Genomic DNA, 18476 nt, shown 5'->3' on the forward strand with positions numbered 1-18476 from the left:
AAATACAAACTTTTCCTTCTCTTATCTCTGCTAAAAGAAAACTGCTGGGCAACTTAAAGTGCAGTCACTTACAAGGTGAGGTGAGGAGCCAGAAGCTCCGGTCAGTGGAAAGGAGCAATACCTCTTATGTGCCAGTGTACGTGTCCTATTGTATCTAGCCTTAGCTGGAACATCTCTTAACTCTCTTCTCAACACAGAAGCTCAGACGGCTAGGGGCCACCTCCTCATGCTTGCCTTTGCTGGCTGCCCCCCACTCAACCCCATTCTAATCTCTAACGTGGCCCTTTCCATGCTATGTATGACCGTGTGCCCACTCACTGTCCATCCCTGATGCCACTTCCGTAGTTGAATGATTTTACTTAATGCCAGCATTTTTTTTTATAATGTTTATTTATTTTTGAGAGAGAAACAGAGACAGAGTGCAAGGGGAGCAGGGCAGAGAGAGAGAGACAGACAGACAGACAGACAGACAGAATCTGAAGCAGGCTCCAGACTCCGAGCTGTCAGCACAGAGCCCGACGCAGGGCTTCAACCCATGAACTGTGAGATCATGACCTGAGCCGAAGTTGGACACTTAACCAACTGAGCCATCCAGGCGCCCCTACTTAATGCCAGCATCTTGAGCAGTACCCAATATGTACTAGTCCTCAATACGTGGTTTGACTTTGCTGTAATGTAACCCTTTTATAACTTAGTTCTCGTGATTTAACTATACACGAATTAACTTATATCAATTTTTCATTTCAAGGAATTAGAGAAAAAAATACTATGAAAACCAATTGACCATTTAATCTGACTCAGAAGTTATGTTTGGTGATCTTATTAGTTATAAGTTATCCTAGGGGAAAGGTATTAAAATATGGGAGCAAACCTAACTATCTGGTTAAAAGAATGACATAAATTTTTTTATAATGATACTATTATCCAGGACATAAATGTTATCCTTAGAAAATTGTCCAAAGAACTATTACCATGAGATGTTTTGGGAAGTTAAAATAAGTTTACATGTGGGGCGCCTGGGTGGCGCAGTTGGTTAAGCGTCCGACTTCAGCCAGGTCACGATCTCGCGGTCCGTGAGTTCGAGCCCCGCGTCAGGCTCTGGGCTGATGGCTCGGAGCCTGGAGCCTGTTTCCGATTCTGTGTCTCCCTCTCTCTCTGCCCCTCCCCCGTTCATGCTCTGTCTCTCTCTGTCCCAAAAATAAATTAAAAAAAAAAAAAAAAAAAAAAACGTTGAAAAAAAATAAAATAAGTTTACATGTGCCTAAAAATAATTTTCTTCTTCTTCCCACCTATTTATTTCTTCAGAAAAAGAAAAGCATCCACAAATCACCAACTCCAAACTGTCTGGCTTGATATCGTTATCCCTCATTACTTGCCTACCAAAAAAATCAAACATATAAAAATTAAAGAAAAGAAGAGTGCTACTTTCAATGTAACACCAACAAAATAAAGTCTTATTTATTCGAGTAAATGATTAATTCACACCAGAACCTAAAGCACCTATGCTGTCATATGATACATATTGATAGCCTCCAAAAAGCCAATCCATGAACTACCTGGAGGACTCACTGATGCTCTGTTGAGAAACACTGATTTCTCATATTCTAATAATGTAACAATCTTCACCCCATGACACTATGACATAGTCCTCTATTACACGAAATATATTACCCACCCCCACCAACTCCGCCAAGCATTACACTGAACCTCTATTCTGATTTCAGCACACTGCAAACGAGAAAAGCACTAAGTTCAAGTTGGGGTCACATGTCAGAGTCATCTGGTTTTCTTTTTTGTCCCGCTGTCCCGTTACATTACTGTATTTTAATTTAGTTGGTTGCAGAAAGCTGAGATGACAATAATACTAGAGAAGACTTCCTCATCCAGATAATAACATCAGCACCATAAAAGCACACTTCATTAAAAACAACACACACAACAATATGCTTCCAAGTGTCAGCAATGAAATAGCTGCACAATTACTTTAGACTCATTTCCCACATTTCCCTTCTCTCAGCGGAATGCCTAATCTTCACAAGGTGTTCATTTCCTGTCTCACCCAGCAACCACCTTCTGCATTTTTATTTTGTTGATCGCTCCTGCTTAAATTTCCATGGGGATTCCTCATTTTAAAACATGCTTTTTGCTCTCGCTCCTGAACACAACCCCATCAGCACTGCTGCCGGTGCCTTGGGTTACAACAGGCACTGAAGTTAATAGCTTGCCATGGTCCTAAGGGACCATATGAAATAATGATTGTCCTGGCCAGAGCATCTAGAGTTAAAACTATAGGCCTATGGTGCGGAGTGTCAGATTACCTAATAGCGTTTGCAAAAACTGAACATCCCTTTTGCTCTCTTAATTCAAGAAATATTTATGGAGTGTCTACACAATACAAGGCTCTCTGCAAGGCAGTGGAGTAAGTTTGATGCCAAGTAAGATGCACTTTCTACACTGAAAATATTTCAGGTAAGACCAGGACGACTCTGGCACACGACTTGTATCACTGGGCTCTTGTTAAATGAGAAGAGTATACATAAATTTACTTCACTTCTGAGATACTACTGAGAGAGAACTGCCCAGGGGATTAAGGAAGGCTATGAGAGCACACCCACCTGTGGGGAATCAAGAAAGAGTATACAAAGAAAGTTTTAGATAATAAGAGAAAGATTTTATGTACAATTCCAGACATTCCAGATAAGCAGAACAGCAAAGGCAAAGACTATCAAGGTGAAAAATAATGTCATACATTTGGAAACCGACAGTTTGACCGAAGCATAGGTTATGAATTACAAGGGAGCTGGGATAAGACCAAACAAGAAAGCAGCAGGCCAGGCTGGAAACTAATTTGTTGGAACATGCTGTATTTCCCTTTTAAGAATAAGGGCTTCAGCACTCACTAAACTGATAGCTTCTAAGATAAAGACACTTGATTGAGTCATAGATATTAGGCACTAACCTCCCTACATAGAACTAAAAGAGACAAGCCTTCAGACCTTCAAGTTTTTTCCCTTGCACTCTGGGACGCCTCGTTAGTCCTCTGTATTGACGCCGTTGACTGAAAGATGATGTACCTCGTGGCGTTATTATAAAAGAAAATCTCGTACTGTGCTACTGGGTTGCATTTTTAATTTTCCTTAACCTTTTCTCAGGCCTACCTTTCCTTTCAGCATCTACATTTAGTAAAAAAATTGCGTGGCTGCCTGGAATTCCTGTCTCAAGGCTCAATGTATACAAAATAGTAGTTGCAAGATTTTATTGAGCATCTTCTACGTGCCAAGCATTGTGCTTCATCTAACCCTCATAATAACCGAGCGGCACAGATATTACACCAAGCAAACCAAGACGCAGAGAGGACATTTCCACAGTTGCTCAGCTCTAACAGGTGAAGCTCATGTAACTCCAATTAGTCCTTTGTATCATTAGAAATAAGTCATTAGAAATAAAATCATTAGAATAAATGATTAATCATTAGAAATAAAAACTGAAACGTCACCAAATTTAACTAAATCGAGGCAGAGAGAAGGAAGGAGAGGCATTTTGCATTGTATCTTTTAGAGAAAAACAAATGTCAAGTGAACCAACTGACAAATGGACTTTAGTAACTAACTTTTTTTTTAATGTTTACTTATTTTTGAGAGAGAGAGAGAGAGAGAGAGAGAGAGCACAAGTGGGGGAGGAGCAGAGAGAGGGAGGCACAGAATTCAAAGCAGGCTCCAGGCTCTGAGCTGTCAGCACAGAGCCCGACGTGGGGCTCAAACTTGTGAACTGCAAGATCACGACCTGAGCTGAAGTCGGACGCTCAACTGACTGCGCCACCCAGGCGCCCCAGTAATTAGCATTTTCAATGAGAACTTAACATAGTGACTCTACTTAACATACAGGAATTCACATCATGGCATTTTCACCAGAGAGATTTCCTTAAATCAGGAGAAGGATTATTTCAGTCTCATGTACGGTCCCTTTTTGATAGACACACTTCTTCCATCTCCTAAATGTTCGCTTAGAAGTACTACGCTTACAGTCACCGTACCATCTTCTGGGCTTGCTGTCCTCAGTGGGCCATATCAAAGCGAATGCTTAGGCAACTTGTCATATGACCGCTTTTCATCTCTCAACCTGTTGCTCCATTTGTGAAGTGAAGGGTTACATTGTATGCTCTAGTAATACTCTGGTCTGTCTGGTTCTGAGGCACAACAAATCTATAATTCTGCATGGACATAAATGTTTTTTTCCCATCTTCATTTCTGTTCCATAGCGTTCCCTTAGGTAGTTATATCGGAGCTGGACTACAGACATTTGGGCAAGTTTTCACACGAACACAGATTTTTCATCCTTGGTCACATTCCTGTAATCAAGTGGAAAATCTGGAAAAATAATTTCATTCATTTCAGTAATATTAGTCGCCCTGAAAATTATTTGTTTGATTATACTTTTAAGTTACACAGCAAGGAAAAATTTTTTAAAAATACCAAAGTATTTGGTCCACCCATTGCCTCCAGTCATCACACTCACTGTTGAAATTTAAAGGTCTGAGGTCTAGGGTACTGAGTGCTCTAAATGCCAGCATCTGAGCAACAACCTATAATAAAATGAAGATGAAAGGTTATAAAGAATGTTCTAATTTATAGGATAAACAGTAGAAGAGTTGAAAATTAAAGCCATAGCACTGAAGCCTAAGCATGATGTGAAAATCTCCCCTTCTGGAAGGAGGCCATCAGATTTAATTGGATGCTATGAAAGCAAACAGATGCTAATTTAGTGAAAACAGCAACCATTTCTGAACTCTCTGCATTAAAACAGCTTGATTAACAAACAGAAGCTGAGGATTTTTATAGGAAAGAGTCTATAATTCTTAATACAAGATGTGTCAGCAGGTGGTTAAGTATGCCTGAAGCAGGTAATAATAGAAATGAAGAGTCAGAAGTACAGCGGTCAGAAAACATTGATGTTTTCAATGTAAGCTTTATAGCAATGAATGCACAGGTTCCTGTCACTATTTCTATAGAGAATTTGCTTCTTTGCAAGCAATGTTCAAGGTATCCTAATCGCTTCAAGGACACCATTAGAAAAATTCCCATTCATTTATTCAGCAAGTCAGTGTTGTTGAGCCAAAAAGCAGGCTGAAAGAATATAGAGATAGGAAATCACTCAGTTCACTGCCACTCTGCAAATTCCTTTGTCTCTTCCTTCCTGGCAAAATGCAATCTAGTTACGATGACAGGGGAGCTCTATAAACATCTAGACATGCCAAGGTGTCTGTAAGAAAAATAAAAGACTCTAGTCACAGGATTGGAACCTGTCTGGCCAGCTCCTTTACATATATGACTGCCCTATGCATTCAGTCACAGAAAAGGTGTTAGATCATTAAAACAGACCATTCCTTCTCTCATAAGCATCAGGTCCACCCACATGCAATGACTAGGATCTGGGCCCAATACTATCTGTTTTTGGACACATCACAATTTCTTTACACTTTAAAATTTCTGGCTCTAAAAGAAATCAGAATCAGCCAGGTAAAAAACGCAATGCCTAGAAATCAGAATCAGCCAGGTAAAAAACGCAATGCCTAGAGTTTCAGCCAAGATCTTCCATAGGGATAAACATAGAACAAAATCATCAAGGAAATGGGAAAAGCAGCATTAACATGTCTCTAAGGTTCCAATAATTCCATTACAGAAAAATAGTTAATCTATCTTTTAGAGATTCATAAAAGCCTTGTTGTGGACACGTCAGGAAGTTTCAAAAGTGCCTGCCAATTATACCACTCCTTCTGAGAATAAAACAAAAACCTGAACACATTTTTTGAGGGCTTGAAAAAGCCATATGCCCTGACCAGCTATGTCCTATCTCAAATGATTGTTTAAGGAATCCATTTGGAATGTATCATCTAGCAGACAATTGAGTAGCAAAATAACAATGACTAACACGTTTCATTTCAAAAACCACTTTAAAACCTACTTTTCAGTCTTCAGTGAAAGAAGAAATAAAGGGTAAAAGAACACTATGGCTGGACTCTGGTTACATTCCTTCGTGTTTTGTGGTCTGAGTCTCAAAATGAATGCAGCAAAGATTTCAGAGTTTCCCTTTATAGTGTGCATGCAGGTGCACAATAATAGCTTAGGCAAGGCATCAGTCCAAACCTGTGTTTCAAACAGACCAGACAAAGGAAAGAACTAGTTTTCCCCCACCCGCCCAGCAAAACTGGCGAAATAGGACTCTGAACTCCACTATCTCACCTGCCAATAAGCAGATAAGGCAGGTAATCAGGGCAAAGAGGCTGAGGATTCCTAGGCCGATTCCAAGTATAATATATCCAATGAGCTGTTCAATTCCTATTTTCCATCTCCCCCGAAGCCCTGATTCCACCTAATAACCTGGGAAGGTTTACATCAACGTTGACACACTCAGGAGAAAAGAAACCCAGGCCAATCTGCTCTTCAGTGATCCAGGCTAGGAATAACTGAGAAGTTGATCCAATTAACAAGCACAATCAGTTAATTTACTTTTATTTATTATGTTTATTTGTATATCTATGTTGTTCCAAAAAAGATATGAAGTTTTACTAAAGTTCATTAAAGTCACCTAAAATATTTGATAGTTTATAAAATCTGAGACAGCAAGGTAAATGTTCTCAATCATAATACGGCACGCCATTGATTGTAAGATACACCTCATTTTTAGCAATATCAAAATGTCAAAAATATTTATATTAGAATCGGTAAAATACAATATATGTTTCTGTAAAGGGGGAAGACAGAGGTAAAACACAATGCAATTCCTGTGGTTCTTGTGGCTTCCAAAGAAACGGGTAACACAATCACCTAAATCTAGCTCACCTTCCCAAATTACTTAGGAAAATAAATTAGGATAAACAAATCATTGCTACTTCTCACACTGGGGCATACTACATGGAGTTGCCCACATGTTAAGCTGCTTCTTCACAAATTAAAGTTTGCAGCTGATCTGGAGAAAGTGTATTATTTAGAAGGACACCCTTCCTTCAAGCTCCCCAAGTGCTTTTTCTACATAACCAATATTTTCAGTCGGATCACCACATACTAATTTGGTAAAAACCTAGAGATATTTAATTTGTTTAATATGGAACCTAGGGAAGGTTGGGAGGGGTGATCATTCTCAAAACTACAAGGTGATCTTACATGTTCATGATTAATTAAAATCATGGGTCTCTTTATTGCTTATTAGTAATGTGTTTCACCATTAAACAAATGGAATGATGTCAATAAAAATGGAGGAGGAGATAGATCTAAGGTCTTGTCCCTCCAGAGAAATTTTTTTTTTTTTTTAAAGCAAAAACTGTTAGAATCAACTTTACTAAAACTCTGGAAAAAGTCAAGAGTGTAAAACAACAGGCTGAACGACGAATCAAGGAAAAGGAAAATCAAAATCAAGAGAAAAGCTTCACGGAATTTCTACTTATACTATTCTTAACTCCCTCCCCAACTGAGCAGTGGTGAAAACAGCAGCCTGCTAGTGTGGGACCTTGATCCCCAGTGCATGAGGGAGCCAACCAGATTTTATTCTAAAATAATTTATGTTTGTCTGTCCTATCTTGTCTGGGGACTACTTGAAGAGCTAATGTAAGGCACTTGCCTTGGTTTTGCCTAGTCAGAACTGCTCACTCAGAGGTGAAAGGCAGGGGACATTGTTCAAGATGTCAGGCAAACAAATCCCACAGCCTCCTTGTGCAAAAGATTAGGTCTGAGACATGCAACAGACTGTCTAAGCCTGGGAAGTAAAGCTGGTGAGAGTTTCTGCAAGAAATCAGTGTTTTCAAAAGAGCCCATATATACTGGGGAAGACAGAAGATATGTACATGCCCAGAATAGGATGCACACTCAGAAAAGACCTGAGAAGACTCCAGGCTTTTAGCTCTGGCTGATCATTAGGCTCACTGCAAGCAAGAAGCAAAGGCTAAGGCCTTCGTGTTGAAAAGAAAAGACATCAGACAAATGCAAAGCTGTACAAACAAATAAAGAACACTAGGTAAAGGTAACTGCATAGGTAAATAAAAAAGACAGTATTATGGACACACAATGTAGAAAGATGTAATTTGTGACAATAACAACATAAAGGTGGGAGGACAGAGGTATAGAGGAGCAGAGTTTTTGCATGCTATTAAAGTTAAGCTGGTATCAATTCAAACTAAACTGTTATAAATATAGGATATTAGCCATAATCAATCAATTTCTTTGATATCAGCCATAGGAACATTTTTTTGAGATATGTCTCCCAAGCAAGGGAAACAAAAGCAAACTTAAACTACTGGGACTACACCAAAACAAAAAGTAAACCATCAACAAAACCTGGAAGTAAACCATCAACAAAACAAAAAGGCATTCTACAGAATGGGAGAAGATATTTGCAAATATCATATCTGGTAAGGGTTATCTGGTAAGGGTTTACTATCTAAAATAAGTAAGGAACTTCTACAACTCAACAGCAAAAACCAGAAATAATCCAGTTAAAAATGGGCAGAAGATCTGAACAGACATTCTTCCAAAGAAGACACACAGATGGCCAAGAGACACATGAAAAGATGCTCCACATCACTAACAATCACAGAAATGCAAACTAAAACCACAAAGAGGTATCACCTTACACCTGTCAGAATGGGTAAAATCAAAAACATAAGAAATAAGTGTTAGTGGGGATATGGAGCAAGAGGAACCCTCATGCACTGTTGGTGGGAATGCAAATTGGTAAAGCCACTATGGAAAACAGTATGGAGGTTCCTCAAAACAATTAAAAATCGAAATATCATATGATCCAGTAATTCCACCACTGGATGTTTACCCAAAGAAACCAAAAACATTAATTTGAAAGATATATGCACACCTGTGTTTACTGCAGCATTATTTACAACAGCCAAGTTATGGAAGCAACCCAAGTGTCCACTGGTAGATGAAGGGATAAAGAAGATGTGGTATATATATGTACAGTGGAATATTACTCAGCTACAAAAAAAAAAATGAAATCTTGCCATCTGCAACAACATGGACGGGCCTATAGAATACAGTGCTAAGTGAAATAAGTCAGTCAGAGAAAGACAAATACTATATGATTTCACTCATATGCGGAATTTAAGAAACAAATTAACAAAGAAAAAAAGAGACAGACAAAACACAGACTCTTAAATACAGAGAACAAACTGGTGGTTGTTGCTAGAGGGGAGGTGAAGGACGGGCTAAATAGATAAAGGGGGTTAAGAGTATACTTATCTTGAGCACTGAGAAATGTATAAAATTGTTGAATCATTATATTGTACATTGTACAACTGTACATTATATTGTATATTGTGAAACTTACACAACACTGTAATGTTAGTTATACTTCAATACAAATAATTAAAAAATAAAAGTAAAGGGCCTGGGCGGCTCCATTACTTGAATGTCTGACTCTTGATTTCTGCTCAGGTCATGATCCCAGGGTTGTGGGATCAAACCCCGCATTGGGCTCTGTGCTGTCTGTGGAGCCTGCTTAAGATTCTCTCCCTCTGCCCCTCTCCCCCACTTGTACTTTCTCTCTCTCTCTCTCTCACGGTAAATATAAAAAAAATTTAAAATTTTTTTAAAAATAAAAGGCACTGATTTAAACTATACAGTGTTCCCTGCCCTCTACTTGGAAACTGAGGGCCATTGTTTTACCAGATGTAATATTAAATTCTTCCATTTGGTGCCTACATTTTCTGCCTCTCCTCTTGCAGTTTCCTAAATACAGTGGAGGGTATTTCATTTCTTCATGTCTATGAACACAAAAGTCTCTCAAACTAGAACAGTTGTTCTCAAGCCTGACTGCATATTAAAATCACTTCAGGAGCTTAAAAAAATACCTCATATTTGGGCCCTATTAACTAAATCAGAATTTCTGGGGAAGAAGTCAGAAATCTGGAGATCAGGAGCTTATTTTTAAAGGCTCCCCAGATGACAATAATGCACAGCCGGTGTTGAGAATAACTTACCTAGAATCATCTATTATCCACCTCCCTTTAGCCAAGTGCAGTTGTTTTCTCAACTCCAATCATTCATATATCAGTTTTGGAAAGTTGTGTTTTTGCATTTGAATTTCAAATTGACAAGCAAAAAGTTGTTCATAAGATCATCTTATTTTTTAATGTCTGTATATCTATAGTGACATCTTTTTTTCCCTTATACTAGTTGTTTTGCCATCTCCTCTTTCTGAATTAGTTCTAAGGGCTTATGCGTTTCTCAGTTGTTTCTCAAAAGTTCTCAGGGCTAAAACTTTTGCCTGTATTTTTCTCCTCCATTGTTCAGTTGTCCATTTAATTTCTGCTCTTATTTTTTTATTCTTTCCTTCCTTCAACTTTCTTAGATCTTAATGAACTCTTTTTTCTCTAGTGGTTTCATGAGACTTAGAAGACTTAGATGACTGATTTTTAAATCTTTTTTTTTTCTACTACACGCATTTAAGGAAATGAATTTCCCTCTGGGCACAGATTTAGTTGCACCTTACAAGCTTTCATATGCTACATTCTATTATCATTCAGTTCAAAAGTAATTTCAAACTTCTTTTATAGTTTCTTCTTTGACCTAAGGTTTTACACTGTTTTTTTAAAACATTTTTTTTTAATGTTTATTTTTGAGAGAGAGAGAGAGAAAGAGAGCATGCGCCAGTGCGCACAAGTGGGGGAGGGGCAGAGAGAGGAAGACACAAAATCCAAAGCAGGCTCCAGGCTCTGAGCTGTCAGCACAGAGCCCGACGCAGGCATCGAACTCACGAACCGCGAGATCATGACCTGAGCCAAAGTTGGACGTTCAACCGACTGAGCCATCCAGGCGCCCAGAAGCATAACACCCACACATTTAGGGATTTTATTATTGATTTCTAGTAAACTCCACTGTGGTCAGTAAATATACTGTAAATTATTTAAATCTCTCGAAATTTGTTGAGGCCCAGCATAATCAATTTTGGTAAATGTTTCCTGTATATCTAAAAAAGAATGTATCCTACAGCTGTTGGTACAGTATTCTTCAGCCATAACTAGGGTCTAGTTTATTGCACTCTTCAAGTCTTTTAGATTCTGACTATTTTATCTGCTTCCTATAATAATTAATAAAACGAAATATAAAGTCCTCTGTTATAATTGTGGATTTCCTTGAAATTCTGTGAATTTCTGTCTATATGTTTGAAGTCATGCTTCTAGGGATGTGTGTGTGTGTGTGTGTGTGTGTGTGTGTGTGTGTGTCTGTGTATAACTGACAGTATTAAAATAAAATATCTCACTTATTTAAATTGCCTTAAACTTCATTTTGTCTGATATTAGTGTAGTTAGCTCTCATATGGATAATATTTGTATAATATGTCTTTATTCACTCTTCTATCTTCATTATTTCTGTGTCCTTATATTTGCGGTATCTCTTGCAAGCAGGATAAGTGTAGTTTTTTCAATTGGCCTGACAATCTTTATTTTTAAGTAGTACATTAATAACATTTAAAATTTACTGCAACTACAGAATTTAAGTCTGGGTTCATAAGAACAAATTTACTATTTGTCTTCTGTTTGTTCCACTTGTTTAATGTTCACTTTCTTTTCTTCCCTTTTGTGGATTAATCAAGTACTGTATTTAAAACATTTTCTATTTGTATCCTCTATTAATTTTTTGCCTACATACACAATTCTTTTAGTGGTTATGAGATTATGACATGATCCTTGATTAGTCCTCTATAAAGTAGGATCTTTACCCTCCTTTAAAATCTTAGAAAACATTAACTCCATTTCTACTTTCCAACATGCATAATTTCACATATATTTTATAAGTATGTATTTCATATTTTATGACACTACTATTTATTTTGTAGTCAAAATTAATTTAGATGTACTCACACTTACCCTTTCTGTTGTCTTTGTTCTTTTCCATATTTCCATGTTTCTGTGCTATGTTTACTTTTATTCTGACTTTAGCACCTGCATTTCCCTTAGCACAGTCTGCTGGGATGCATTTTCTCAATTTTGATGGTCTGAAACATCTTTTATTTTGCCTTCATTTTTGAAGGAAATATTCACCTAGTATAGAATTCTAAGCTGGCAGTATTGTTTTATAGTTTTATATTGTTATATATAGATAGATAGATATATAGATATATATATATAGTTATATATTGTTTTATATATTTATTTATTTTTGAGAGTGAGAGAGAGAGACAAAGCATCAGCAGGGGAAGGACAGAGAGAGGGAGATACAGAATTTGAAGCAGGCTCCAGGCTCTGAGGTATCAGCACAGAGCCCAAAGCAGGGCCCTCAAGCAATGAGCCCTCAAGCAATGAGATCATGACCTGAGCCGAGGTCAGGTGCTTAACCAACTGAGCCACCCAAGCGCTCCTGTTTTATAGTACTTTTAAAATGTCCTTGCATCACTTTTCTGGTTCCTAAAGATTCTACTGAGAAATTAGCTTTCAGTCTTATTGTTGCTCTTTTGATGCTAAGTTGTCTTTTTTTTTTTACTAACTACTTTCAGTATTTTCACTTTGTCTTTGGTTTTCAGTTGTTTTAATATAATTTCCCTAAGTATGTTTGCTTTGTACTTACGAGTTGCAGTTAATGCTTCTAGAATTTGTAGCTTGATACATTTCGTCAAGTTTGAGAAATTCTGTCATTAACTCTTAAATATTACATTTATTACCCTCTATGCTTTCTTTTCCCCCTCTGTGACCCCAACTATATGTATTATATGTATTGTATGTATATGTATTATATGTATCTTTTTATTGGGTCCTATGTCAGTCTAGCACTTTTCTATATAATCCATCTTTTTTTTTTTTATTTGTGCTTTGGTCAGGATATTTTCCACTGACCTATCTTCCAGTTCACTAATCTACTTTTCAGACATGTACAACCTGCTGCTGAGTCTTTTATGCTTTTCTTGCTTGTCTGACAAATCTTTAGTCATTTCACTTGTTGACTAGCAAGCACTAGGTTCTACACGAGAATATGCAGAGTATATAACACTTGTTCTCACAAAAGCAAATTAAATGAGTCAATCTTGCTATCATTAGCAATTTTAAGAAGTGTAGGATTTATTATAATCTAAATGAATAACCACATTCTATTTAAAAGAAATGAAGCACTGGGGCGCCTGGGTGGCTCAGTCGGTTAAGCGTCTGACTTTGGCTCAGGTCACAATCTCACTGCTCATGAGTTCGAGCCCCGCAGCGGGCTCTGTGCTGACAGCTCGGAGCCTACAGCCTACTTCAGATTCTTTCTCCATCTCTCTGCCCCTCCCCTGCTTGTGCTCCGTCTGTCTGTCTCTCTCTCAAATATAAAAAAATAAAACATAAAAAATATATATTTTAAAATGAAGCACTTCACAAAGGATATATAAAAAAAAATCACAATCTAGGTCACATTTTATATTTTTAATATATTCCATGTTTCAAACTGGCTTATATTAAAAGTATATAAAAAAAAAGATACTTACTCTCTCTCCTTTTCAGTCAGTTTGTCATTGATATTATCTTTGATTGTTGATCTAGACCCCTTATGAATTATAGGATATCTCAGGGGCACTTGTAGGAAAAAGGAAATCATGGAGACCAAATGTGCAGTGTAACCAAGGGCAACAGCAATGCTTCCATCATCTTTTGCTGTAAATTCAAAAGCAGAGGAAAAGAAAATAACTATTTACCTTATAAATGTATATGATAGATCATAATCAATTTCAAGCGATTTTATAAGAAATAACTAGCAAATAAAATATTAATCACATCTAAATTATAGGATTTTTAAATAAATCTAAACATATTAACAAGACTTGAAATTTCACTTACTGTATTTAAAACTACCGCCCAATAATTAATGTGATGAGATTGACATTTCATGTTTATCTTAAGAGTTCTTAATACACTCTCATATCCATTACTTTCCTGGCATTTTTAAAGACAGAAATGATACCTGGTCTGTTATAATGTGAAAATTCGTTTCAGAGGTTCAATCATAGTACACTACATGAGCATTATACATTTTATTCATTAACAACTTTATAAGCAATATAGTTCTACTGCTGTACTATTGTACAAATTATTAAGTCTAAGGTGAAGTGAAATGGCACAATGCATCCTTATGGGGTATTTTCTCACTATCTACGAGACAGTGTTGCATAAATAAGACTGTGAAGTTAGAAACAGGATAGTGAGGAAAAATATTTTAAAAAGGAAAGTAAAAGTCCAAAAACCACAGTTTATATCTTACTGATTCAATTTAGGTAGAAGCAACTGTTGGGGCAAAAATGTATGTACCCAACGGTCAAACATAAGCATCTATCTTTTAAGAAGTCACAGATAGGGGCGCCTGGGGGGCCCAGTCAGTTAAGTGTCTGATTCTTGTTTTCGACTCAGGGCATGATCTCATGGTTTGTGAGTTTGAGCCCTGCATAGGGCTCTGCACTAACGGTGCAGGCCTGGGATTCTCTCTCTGCCTTCCCCCACCGCCCCCTCCTCCCCCCGTATGCGCATGCTCTCTCTCTCAAAAGAAAATAAACTTAAAAAAAAAAAGAAGTCACAAAGAATTACATTTTTTTAACATTTCTTTATTTTTGAGAGACAGAGAGAGACAGCGCACGAGCGAGGAAAGAGCAGAGAGAGAAGGAGACACAGAATCTGAAGCAGGCTCCAGGCTCTGAGTTGTCAGTACAGAGCCCAACCTGAGACTCGAACTCACAAATGATGAGATCATGGCCCGCGCCAAAGTCGGACACTCAACCGACTGAGCCACCCAGGTGCCCCAACATTTTTAACTCACCATCTAGACTTCTGCTACTAGCTACCAAGGATAATAATTACCAGGTACTCAGAAAAGAGTAATAAAGGAAAACGTTTCAAGTTTGCCCCAGAAGGAACAAAAAAGTAACTGTTTGATAGTCTTCCCAAAATACTTTTAAAAGTTCACACACACACACACACACACACACACACACACACACCCCTCTAAAAGGCTTAACACATAATCTAGAATATCTCTAGCTAGAGAAAAGGCTGAAATAATTGAGATGACCTTGGCTTGATTTCTAAAGGTATCTTTAACTTCAACTATTAGTGGTATTTTTTCACGTTCTTTTTATATTTAGCTATCCAAGTACTACCTTCTTGTTGTAGGAATGCCACTATAGTCATCTATTCATCATTTCATTCTCCACCACTGACTATCCACAGCGGATTCTTGGTTTCTCTTTGAGTATACTACAAAAACAGGTAACATTCACTGTATACTTTCTTCTGCAAGGAACTGACTATAGTACTTTTATTTATGATAGTCATTAATTCATCAACAATTATGAAACTGGGTACCTTTTTATATGCTATTTCGTTCGTTTCACAGATGAAGAACCTAAGGGTCAAAGAAGTTATGGAACCCGTCTGAAGTAACACAGTAACACCATATGGGCTGGCCTGATACCAGTGCCTCTGTCTTTAAGCACTCCACCATACTGTCTCAGAAGTTTACTGTGCAACACATAACAATTTAACTTGGGCACTAGAATGTACCAAGCATATGACACATTTGTATCACCTTAGTTTCTTCACACTTCTCTTATAAGGGCAAAGGACACCGAGTTCTCTGTGACTTGTCAAGTGTTTGACTGAGAATGGGCTTCTCAACTAAAACTTGATGTTCTCTCAAATCAAACTGCTGAAGAAAATGAACCAGCATTCATTTCAACTGACTACTCAGTCATGCCCTAACTGACTAGAATCCTAACTGTTCTTAGAGACCATGTCCTCTTGCCCCAGTCCCATGCAAGTACCTTGAGTCCCATAACACTTGTGTTGAAATCTGGATACCACAGTACCTTAGAGACTAAAATTACATTAGACTACATTGTAAATTCACCACATTATAATTTAATCATCATATAATGTTAGAGCTAGGAGGAATCTCAAATCACTGAATCTGATGCCAGCAATTTAGAGATGAGAAAAAAATGTAATTCAGACTGTGTAAGTGACTTGATCAGAGTCCTACAGATAAAATCCATGAGTGATAAAATAGGAGGGTGAACTGTATATACCCCCCCCCTGCCCTTAAAATATCTATCCCTGGAGTCACAGCTAGGATACTGAAGTCTATGAGAAGTCACTGAATCCTGTGCCTCCGCTTTCTGTAAAGGGTAGGGCCTATCGAATTTAAAATATTTCTATCAGTAAAAGGACTTGGTCTTTAAGAACTTTCTTCTGAAGTGAGAGAAGAGGAAGCAGACAACTTACAGTAATGAAGTATAATACTACACTGTTTGGACTTTTTTATATGTGCTTTACACTAAGCTTTTCCCTTCCTATGAGGCCAGACAGAAAAGAATTTGCAAACTTCTAGAAAGCAGCAGCAGGCCTCTTAACCAGCCTTCCAAATAGGTCAAATGCAAACTATGAATGCTTAAAAAAAACCTATCCAATGCTAAACACACAAGCATCTACATTTTTCCATATTACTGAAAGGCTAATAATACTAAGGAATTGCATTTGTAAATTTTGAGACCACATCCACGTATCTATTAAAAGAACAAAAACTAGTCTTCTAACAGCACCTCTTTTCAATGATCAAAACAATTTTGCTTAAATTTAAAGATAAAAAGGCATCTCTATGAGAAGCCTACGCATGCAAATCAAAATCCAAAAAGAAACAGCAAAAGCCGAAAACTCGCTAAAATTGGAAATCGGCTTTGATTCTGGTTATTCACACTCACCATTGTTTCCACCACAAGACTCCCCGCTCCGCCTATTAAAAACCCTAGGTTGTTTCCATTCCAGGCCACAGTGCTCAGTCATAGCCTCACTGTTAAACGCCACGGTGTTGGATTTCCAATATTGAAGCTTTATATTAAAAAGCATTTTAAAAGGACCACGGGTGAGGCATTACAGGGCCCAAGGGTATTCCAATACCCTCAAAAGGAAAACCACCTCCTGGTAGGGAAGTCACTTTCATCACCCCAAGACCACTGAACCTCCAGTGGGAAAATGTGAGCTCATGTGGTTAATTATGGCTATTGCTGGCCACGAACCTCAGATGTCACTTTCTGTTGCCAATCACTTTAGCTAAAAAACCAAAAGGTTTAAGGTTTCCAGCATTCCAAGATCTAAAAGACGTTTTACCTGCCAAAGCCAAAACCTGGCTCTCGGGGGTGTGCTTTTCCAGTAAGCATTAATGACGTCCCTAACACCTAATGCAGAGCAGAGGTTTGCGTTCCTTATGCCGCTCTCAGGGTTAGGAAGGTTACAGATGATAGGCTTGCTGGGGAGAAGGAGTTGGAGGGGGAGTGGAAGGGTTCAGAGAGAACAGGAATAAACTGTAGGACTCAGGTGTGTGAAAAAGAGCTTAATTTAAACAATGCTTTCAGGGGCTTAAAACCAAAACAAAAATCTGCAGTTTCCTCATAATAATAATTTCTGATTTGTTTTTCAAACGTGAGTAGTTATTCAGAGCAGCAATTTTTGTGTCATTTTTATGATAATAAATACCATCAACCCACAATGGCCATGACAATATTATAAATTGATTCAAATGCCCCTTTGACTTATATGTTGGACAAACTATTAATATTCAAATGCATCCAAGTACAAATAAGTGATCTAAAAGCTCTTACCATCCTGCCTTCCCAATCACTGAGGCAGCTGATTTGGTAAGGAACCAAGCACTCACTGATCCAGACAGGACAAAATATTTAAGACTCTAATCACTGCCACAGCATCTATGGAATCATTCCATGTTCTCAATGAGACACTGTTTGACATATGGTCTCTCCTTTCCAAGAAATCATGCCTGCATAAAGGAATACAGACACAGAAGGAAATCTGGGTCTCATTACCACAAAAGGCTCTCGTGTTATGGATTACTTAAAAACACACACAAACAATTTTTTTTTTTTTTTTTTTTTTTACGAGAAATGTCTCAGTCAATGGAACTCAAATGAATACCCTTCACCAGACAACTTTCTCCCATGGTGTCCAGGCTTCTTTGGCATACTCTAACAGTAACTTACCCATTTAGAAAAGAACAATAAAGTTTGGGCCACTACAGTAGAGTTTCCCAAACAGTGTCGAACCAGGCATTGTAAAGTCTATCCCAGCAAAGTCTCTCACAAATATCACAGAATAACCAGTTTGGAGTTCCTTACGAGAGAATGACCAAGAATGCAGCTGTTACAGAACACTAAAAAGTTGTCAGAAGTTTGGAAGAGGTTATTATTCAAAACAAGGACAAAAACGGCATCATGACAGGAATAATACGGACCTTAAAACCAGACTGACCAGGAATGACTTTAGCTCTGCTACTGGCTAGTATGAGTCTTTGGAAAAATTAACTAATCTCTCTGAGCCTCAATTTTCTTGTCTTAAAAAAAAAAAAAAATGAGTGTAATTCTTTCCTTCACAGAAGGAATTCATTCTCACAGTTGTGAAAATTAAATAAACAAGAAGCACCACGCATGATGTTCCATGTTACCATATT

The 18476-nt window shown here is 37.7% G+C and overlaps 1 protein-coding gene across 1 annotated transcript in view; it reads right to left on the reverse strand.

Moving 5' to 3' along the window:
* UVRAG (UV radiation resistance associated) overlaps nt 1-18476 on the reverse strand; it is a 293487-nt gene that overhangs the window by 107828 nt on the left and 167183 nt on the right. Inside the window, exon 12 of the mRNA XM_030333127.1 lies at nt 13459-13624. Within this exon, the coding sequence (XP_030188987.1) occupies nt 13459-13624 (166 nt within the window). The remainder of the gene's footprint in view (nt 1-13458; nt 13625-18476) is intronic.

This window comes from Lynx canadensis, chromosome D1, assembly GCF_007474595.2.
Source record: "Lynx canadensis isolate LIC74 chromosome D1, mLynCan4.pri.v2, whole genome shotgun sequence".
NCBI lineage: Eukaryota > Metazoa > Chordata > Mammalia > Carnivora > Felidae > Lynx > Lynx canadensis.